We start from the raw sequence: 8,658 nt of genomic DNA on the forward strand, positions 1-8,658 counted from the left end.
GGGAGCGCGCTCGGCGGCCGCCGCCGCGGCAACTGAAACGGAGGAACGCGAGGGCGGAGGGCGCGAGCCACGGGAGGAGTTGGGGGGGAGATGGTGGGTAGCGGGGAGCGCGCGCTGACGTCGCCCGGAGTCACGCACGGAGCGCCGGGTTACGCGCCGACGTCTGGCTGCCACGACTTGCCGTCTGCGGCGGCGGCGGCAGCGAGCGGATCCCGCAGGGGAAGGAGGAGGAGGGAGAGCCGAGGGGGCTGTGAGTGAGCGGGAGAAGCAGGGTGTGAGCCGGACTTGCCAGCGGGAGGGAGAACGAGTGAGAGCCGAGCCAGCCATCCGAGCCGCCTCCTCCTCCTCCCCTCGGCGTCCCGCCCCCGCCTGCCAGCCCGCCCTTCTCCCTCCTCAGCCGGCAGAGCCCGAGTGAGGCGCAGCTCGGCTCGCGCCGCTGTCCAGGACAGGTGTGCGCGCGCGCGCTCTCCTCCCCTCCCCCTTTCCTCGCGCCCGCCTAGCGCCTGCCTCGCGCGCGCCCTCCCTCCCTCCAGCCCGCGCCCTCCCTCACCTGCGGCAGGACAGCGCCCGCCCGCCCGGGTAAGCCCCTCGCGACCTTCTCTGCTGCCACTGCCACAGCTTGAGGTGCCGCCCACCTTGTCCCCTCTAATTGCCCTCTTATGCCCCAGGAATAATTACTGTAGCATTGTAGACATCCCCGCACCCTTCCTCCGGGGACCCTGGTAGTGCAGCAACGCGCCCCCCTCCCTCCGGAGCGCACGAACGAACGAACTCCTTCCCACCTCCAAAAAAGAAGAAAATCACACGCCCCTTTAAAAAAAAAGCAATCCTACCTCCTCAGGCGCTGGAGACCACCAGTGGTGCCGTTTGCTTAGCAATGCCTGAGCCCCATTCCCCGTGACCACCTTTGCCTGGGGCCTGGGACAGTTCGCCAAACCTGGCCGACACTCCCTGCACAGCAACCCTGGCAGGAGGGGAGAGGAAGGAGGCTTCTAGGCTCCACTACCAACCCCTCCTTTCCTCTGTTCAACCCCCGCCCCACCCCCGCAATGCATACACCCTCCCAGTATGCGTTGTAAAAATAAAAAAGAATACACTGGTGCTGACAGCGCAGACGAAGCCAGGCCCAAAGATGGGTGGCCCGAACAAGGCATTTTTGCAGCCCCACAGGGCTAGCTCAGCTCCATAGTCTCCTCTGCCTTTGTCCGAGGGCAAAACGGACGGATGTGAAGTTAGAGGGTCTTCCCTTTGAGCGACGGTAGGCCCCGGCTGCGGCTATGTCTATAGGGGAAGGGACCCCAACAAATATATTTGTCTTGAGCCTGAACTTGGATAGAGAAAGGCCCAAGAGTCCGGCTGGGAAAACTTTCTTTGGTTCGTTGCTGTCTACCCCTGAATAAATGCTACTTTAATTTCCGTTGTCTCTGCGGGACCCTCTTGAGGCTTCTAATTCGTTCTTATCTGGGCCCCTTTACGTTTCTGTCGGGCCAGGCGCTTTTGGACAGCTTTTTGCAGCGGTGTCTCTGCTGGTGTCCCGTGTCCTTGGAAGGAAGCCCCAGTGCTTTATAATAGGCTGAATTTGGTTTGACATCTTTTGGTAGATTGTCAGAGGAGAAAAGGAATTTTTTGATTACTTCAAGACCCTCACTGTTCCCCGCCCAAACTGACGTTTTCGAATTGCGGCTTTGAAAATTGGAGTGTTGACTAGAGTGTGGAGAGAGTTGCTGATTTCATTCCTTTGGGTACTAGTAAAACCATTTAAGAATCAGCCGAAAGAGAGAGAGCTGTTGACATTTGCATCGGTTCTGTTTGGACCTTTTGGGTACATAAAATGTCGGGTTCTCTGAATCTTTTATCGAATTTAGAATGTGTGCTACATTTATTTAATTCTTCTGCAAATGCTTAAAATAACATTTGGGGAAATGTGAGGATTCTATCACATGGATTGTTCTCTTCAGATTTTAAATGTTTAATTCATATCTTTAACCCTAAACATTGAAATAGCATTGGAGAGGCATAATTTTAAAGATTAGACGAGCTATAGAAAGGGAATAGACTTTTAAAAAATGGTCGGTGAAATACTATTAGTCGTTGTTGTTAAATGTTAAGATTTACTTGAGAGTTTCCCTTAATTTTCCTGGTAGCTAGCTATGAGAAGAAATGGGTAATTCCTCCACTTTGAACAGTTACAGTACAACATTCCAGTTAGTTTTAATGATTTGGGTATTGAAGATAATTGTCTGGTTTAAGACAGGCATTTAACCTAAGTAGCACTTGAAAACACAAGTTCTAATGTTTTTGCTTCTCTTTTATTTGGGAAATCTGTGATTCTGTGAAATATTAATGAGCGTATTGTTTCTGTTGGGAACTCCGTAATCAAAAGGGTTTATTACCCAGAGGTAGATCCCCTCTCTCCAAGTTTATTTTGTAAATGTGTGTGTTAATTTTTACTTTTAGAATTAGATTATTTCAGACTCACCCGTATTTCAGGCTGAGGAAAATGAGTTTTTTTCCTTCTTGTTCAGCCTAGTATCTGTTTCTCTTGTGAACAGTTTTTTGTTGGTAAGAGTTTGTTAAAGATGTAGAGATAGAGGGATTAAAAATAAAGCAATCTCTATTCTCCTTGAAATGTGTGTGTAGTGTTAATAAGAGAGCACACTAAATCTAGAGACGTTTATTAGGTTTTAAAAATACAAGCAAACTTTGAGGAGGAAGGAAATATTTTTTGATAATTCTTTCATCAACACAGATATTTTGTGCATATTAATATATTTCGTTTTCCCTTTGTCTTTCCTACATTGTATTGAAATTATAATTTTAATTTTACAACTATTTGGTTTAAAATGACAATGCAAACATCTAGACACTAGAACTGGCTTTTCATTTACCAAGTTAGCATATTGTTTTGGTAATTAACAAATAGCTAGGTGTGTTTTTAAATCCACAACTTTGCTAATGGATTTTCAATGTTAGGATTCAAATTTAACTTTGAAGTTCTGTTTAAGGTTAAACTCTTTGTTTTAAGACTTTTCTCTCAGACTGCCTTTTAAGGGTACTATATTCTGTAGCCTACGGAAAGCCGCCTTTCGCCACCCCCTCTATTCTGACCAAAAGCCCACACTTACAGGCTTATCCTGAAATAAACTCTCTTGTTTGAGTAGTGAAAATGTGTTAAATATCCTATTTATCATTGTATTATTTTGGGAAAGGCATTATTAACCTTGTTTGCTTTTAGATACATTTATAAAGTAGGCAAGAAGCTAATAAAGGCAAAATTTTATACATATATAATAAAAAGCATGAAATAAGTAAGAACATATTTATGTGGAGAGCTCCAGGTCTCAGTTGTTTACTGATTTGAGCTTAAAATTCCCAGTTTATGCGTGCAAATGATATTTAACTTGTGTTTTGTCTAGAAACTTCATCAATTGCCTCTGCGCTGGGGAACTAAGAACTCAGTTCCTGGTGACAGTCACTTTTTCAGAAAATCAGGGCATGCCCAAACCCAAACCAATTCAGAGCCCCTGGACATAAACGTTTGGGTCAGAGGGCAAGAAATTTAGACTCCAAAGTTGGTTCAAGAAGGCGGGCAGTTTTGAGCCCTACTTTTTTGTCCTGGGGGAAGCGATCATTAGCATGGAAGAGTGACAGGGACCGGCAGGCGCGTGCCCCCTTATCGCAGCCCCACTGGCCTTGCTGCTTTGAGTTCTCCTGAGGGGTCAAGGGCTTGGTTCAGCGCGAAGTAAACCCTTGAGGAAGAATAGCGGCTCTTCTAGAGCGGTCTTAACCAGGTCGTAGTAGTCTCAGTTTACAGGTGGAAGCGTAATGCCCCGCCCAGTTCTGTGCGGAGACCCTGCCACTCAGCCTTTGAGACCCTGTTTGGGGCCGGGGTCTATCCAGGGTCCTGATCGCTACCGTGCAAACCTAGAGGAGCCGCCGCTTCTTACACATGTATTTCTGTGTGGTGGGAAGTGCACCAACAGTTCTATATCTCCTTCCCGACAGACTTGGGGACAGGGGAGGGAGTGCAGAAAAATCAGCACTGAAAGGGTACTACGCGGTGCTAGAGGATGACCCTAAACTAAGGGGAAGTTCTTTATGGGGCCCAAAATCTGGATTTCTGTCTCTCACAGTGGGCCTCCTCTTCAGGGAGCCATTTCAGGGACAGCTGGACAGGTGGGTGGTTCTGAGGCTGGTTCACAGGACTATCCCAGTTTTCTTCTTGGGAGCCAGGGTGCTCTGCCGTTTCTTCCTCTTTAGCGGGAGGTAGCGAACGTCAGCCCAGAGCTGAAGTAGCTAATGCTGGGTTGAATGGGGCCCTTGCTAAGAGAAAAAGGTAGCTGTGAATACTTAGCAGGCGGGTTTGCCCAGGAGATGAAGGGATATATCAGGGGGCTTTAAGGTCTCAAGCATTGACAAAGCTTATGCCCTGGGCTGGTCTGGGTTTCTTTATCATTAGTCCTCTCTTTACCCCTCTCTTTTCCAGGAAGCTTGGGCAGCCAGGTACTCAGATGTCTTGGGAGCTAAGAGTGAGAGAGGCAAATCTCCTTACTTTTGGGGGCAGGGGTTGGAGGGTGTTAAATGGGAATGGAGCCTACAGATGATATAGGTATATGCTTCTCAGGATGGAGGCAACAGTCCATGTTTGAGAAAGCCAGGAATAGGGCTGTGAGGTCTGTATCCCCTAAGTCCCTTGCAGAAGGTGATGGGGAGCATTTAGGGGCATAGGCAGGAGGTGCCCTGGAGACAGGCCTTAGCTTTCCCACAGCTGCTAGGACTGCAGACTGCAGTGAGAGAGTATGAGCATTTGCTATCTATCTGGAAGAAGGAAAATAGGCCCTAGTTTATGCCTCAGATCTAGGAAGAGAGAAATCTATTATTTCTGAGCCCCTTCCTGAGACCAGAGAAGACCCCCTTTAGCTGTCACTGGTTTAGCTGTCATTGGTAATGGTCGGTAACCTAGCTGTCTGACTAAAAACCAGGGATCATTTAATGTTTTACTTTTTGAGAGATGGGGGCTCTCCTTGACACTTAGGAGTTTCTGGGAGGAGGAGTAAAAGGGGCTAGCGAACCTGCGTTAATGAATCCCGTAAGGAACTGCGTTTCCCAGGAAATTCCTGACATTTTTAGCTCGTGAATTTCCTAAAGCCTGCTTGGTTTTCTCTTCCATCTGGGTCCTTCCAGAGAGGAAGAGTGGGCTAGGGGCTGAAGGCTCGGCAGGGCCTGGTTTATCCGCAGAGCTGGCCGGCAACCCAGGCTGGGCTCAGCCCTGAACAGGGTGCCCCCCTTCCCCAAATCTCAGAAGGAGGAGGGGGAGGCAGGCGGCCAAGTCGTTGTCCCAAAGGGGGCTGGTTGAAGGTTTTGGGGTGAGTGTGGGGTTTCTTTTTGATTGTTGCTTGGGGAGAAGGGCAGAGCCAACGGGAAAAGGCACTGCGGGCACCCCGGCCCTGGTGCGGCTGCCGTCCTCTGCTCGGCTCCCCCCTGCCGGTGAGTGCGCCCGCCCGCCTGCCCGACTGTGCGGGGCTGCGGTTGGGGGGAGGGGGGAGCGGGATCATCTGAGGCCAGAGCCGCTGCCGTGCGCGGGGAGGGGGAGCGGCGGGAGCGAGGGGAGGGAAGGGCTAGGTGTCTGGTGCTCCGCGCCACTGCTGCCGGCGCCCCGTCCTCATCCCTGGCAGCCCCTTCTGCAGCTAAGGTTTACCGCTGCACCACCTCTCCTCTTCCTCGCCCGCCTCTGCGGCCAGGGCTCTGCGGTAGGAGACAGTCCAGTCAAGTGACGGGTGGGCCTGTCTGGGTTTGGATCTGGGTCTGGATGGGGCCCGCTGGGGAGGGGGTGGCCGTGACTCGGTGTCCCCTCTCTGCAGCGGGCTCAACTGCGCTGCGCGGGCCCCTCCCCCCCACATCTTCTTTGGGGTCACTGGAAAGCAGAGCTCAGGCCCACTCCCTGTGCTTAGTATGGCAGTCCTCTTCTCACGCCAGTACCCCAACTCCCCGGGCCGAGGCCACTCAGGGTCTGGCCAACAGCGACAGCCACAGTGGTGGCAGCAGTGGCGGCAGCAGCTGCGACGCGGCGCGTTCTGGTCCCCCCCCACCCCAACCAGGGGTGCGGGGTGAGGGCCGGTGGGTGGGCGCCGCCTGGCGGGCGGGCGGATGGGGGACTGGCAACGGGGAGGGGGTGCGGGTCACGTGCTGGCGGTCGGGTGGGCGCGTACAGTAGGGCGCCCGGCTACTGTACTGGGGAGTCAGTGCCCTGTTACCGGGTCTCGTCTGTCTCGTCTCTCCCGCAGATCTCGCGAGAGTGGCTGACTGGCTGTGGGGGTTGCGGCGGCAGCAGGCGGAGCCGGGGAGGGAAAGCAGCGGCGGCTGAGGCGACTGAGGCGGCGGCGGGCGGAGCGGCAGGCGGCGGCAGCGCGGCGGCGGAGCGCAGCATCATGGCGGACCGAGACAGCGGCAGCGAGCAGGGTGGTGCGGCGCTGGGCTCGGGCGGCTCCCTGGGGCACCCGGGCTCGGGCTCGGGCTCCGGCGGGGGCGGTGGTGGCGGCGGGGGCGGCGGCGGCGGCAGTGGCGGCGGCGGCGGCGGGGCCCCGGGGGGGCTGCAGCACGAGACGCAGGAGCTGGCCTCCAAGCGGGTGGACATCCAGAACAAGCGCTTCTACCTGGACGTGAAGCAGAACGCCAAGGGCCGCTTCCTGAAGATCGCTGAGGTGGGCGCGGGCGGCAACAAGAGCCGCCTCACTCTCTCCATGTCAGTGGCCGTGGAGTTCCGCGACTACCTGGGCGACTTCATCGAGCACTACGCGCAGCTGGGCCCCAGCCAGCCGCCCGACCTGGCCCAGGCGCAGGACGAGCCGCGCCGGGCGCTCAAGAGCGAGTTCCTGGTGCGCGAGAACCGCAAGTACTACATGGATCTCAAGGAGAACCAGCGCGGCCGCTTCCTGCGCATCCGCCAGACGGTCAACCGGGGGCCCGGCCTGGGCTCCACGCAGGGCCAGACCATTGCACTGCCCGCACAGGGGCTCATCGAGTTCCGCGACGCTCTGGCCAAGCTCATCGACGACTACGGAGTGGAGGAGGAGCCGGCCGAGCTGCCCGAGGGCACCTCCTTGACTGTGGACAACAAGCGCTTCTTCTTCGATGTGGGCTCCAACAAGTACGGCGTGTTTATGCGAGTGAGCGAGGTGAAGCCCACCTACCGCAACTCCATCACCGTGCCCTACAAGGTGTGGGCCAAGTTCGGACACACCTTCTGCAAGTACTCGGAGGAGATGAAGAAGATTCAAGAGAAGCAGAGGGAGAAGCGAGCTGCCTGTGAGCAGCTCCACCAGCAGCAGCAGCAGCAGCAGGAGGAGACCGCCGCTGCCACCCTGCTACTGCAGGGTGAGGAAGAAGGGGAAGAAGATTGATCAAACTGAATGGAACCCCCCCCCCACATGCATACATACACACACACACACACACACACACACACACACACAGCCACACACAGAGAAAATATACTGTAAAGAAAGAGAGAAAATAAAAAGTTAAAAAGTAAAAAAAAAAAAAAAAAAAAAAAAAAAAAGAACTGTTAACTCCAAGGGAGCACCACCCACAGAACCTCCACCAACTGACAGTTTCTCTTCTTGACTTGCCACCCATCGCTGGATGTTGTCCACTTTATCCACCATATAAAACAGTAAGCAGCTGCTAAAAACAAAAAACAAAAAAAAATACAAAAAGTAATAACATTATATGAACTGTGTTTCCTACTTGATTAAAAAATATAAAGAACTGAGTGTTTATTTCCCTAATTAACCAAGAACTTTTGTACACGTTTAAGCTATTATTATTAAAAGTGTTTGCAAAATGGTCAAGATTATAATATTGCTGAATTCTATAAAAGTCCTTTTCATGTTGAGCTAACATTTGACTTTAGCACAAAAAAGAGATATTTTAGAACACGTAAAATAATATTTTTAGTTTTTTCTCATTTTGTTACCAAATTTCAAACCTTACATGGAGGTTATTATAGTATATTTGACACCCTATATACCTGTGATTAGAGATGTGTATATATATGAGGGCTAGGCATGCTGTGTGTCTGAGCTTTGTCTAAATGTTATGCAGAAGTTTGTAGAGTTAAAGGTACGTAGGTTAATTCATGCAAGGTAAACAATAAGTGCTCTCTTTTATACAATATGCATTGCATCTGGACCTTAAACATTTAAAAATGGTCAGTGAAACTTCTGTGAACATGAAGAAATTATTAAAAAAGGCATTTAAATGAAATTTGCTAAGTTGTGATTTTTACGGTTGGAACCAAAGTTATTCAAGTAGTAAAAGAAAAAAGAGAAAGAAGGAAAAGGAAATCTCCCATAATATTTTTCTGCATCTGTTTGCTTTGACTGAGTAGGCGTTTTGTCATTATTGTGTATATGAGATGTACTTGTATCGTTCATAATATATTTTTTTTATTATGTGTAGAAAGATTTTAAAAACTTAACTAACGTGCAGCAATTTCCAGTGAACCTGTACTTGGACATCAGGTAGTGAGTCTATTTGTGGTCACTAGCACTGTCTCCTAAACTTACAAGAGGTCTGAAGCTATCCTTTGATTTTTGCCAGTGCTATTAACTTATGTAGACCCGTTAAAAAGCAGAGCAACACAATTATAGTTATCCT

At 51.1% G+C, this 8,658-nt stretch overlaps 1 protein-coding gene across 2 annotated transcripts; it reads left to right on the forward strand.

The window, feature by feature from the left end:
* Window positions 1–204: 204 nt before the first annotated feature.
* PURA (purine rich element binding protein A) lies at window positions 205–7,527 on the forward strand. Of its 2 annotated transcripts, none has more exons than XM_024118947.3 (2): window positions 205–579; window positions 6,285–7,527. In XM_024118947.3, exon 2 carries the CDS (start codon window positions 6,429–6,431, stop codon window positions 7,398–7,400), a length of 972 nt encoding a protein of 323 aa, XP_023974715.1. In that variant the 5' UTR covers window positions 205–579; window positions 6,285–6,428; the 3' UTR covers window positions 7,401–7,527. The 2 variants fall into 2 exon arrangements, with proteins under 2 accessions (XP_023974715.1, XP_028349090.1); XM_028493289.2 differs by having other exon boundaries at window positions 205–449.
* The last annotated feature ends 1,131 nt before the right edge of the window (window positions 7,528–8,658 follow it).

Source organism: Physeter macrocephalus, chromosome 8 (genome assembly GCF_002837175.3).
Source record: "Physeter macrocephalus isolate SW-GA chromosome 8, ASM283717v5, whole genome shotgun sequence".
Lineage (NCBI taxonomy): Eukaryota > Metazoa > Chordata > Mammalia > Artiodactyla > Physeteridae > Physeter > Physeter macrocephalus.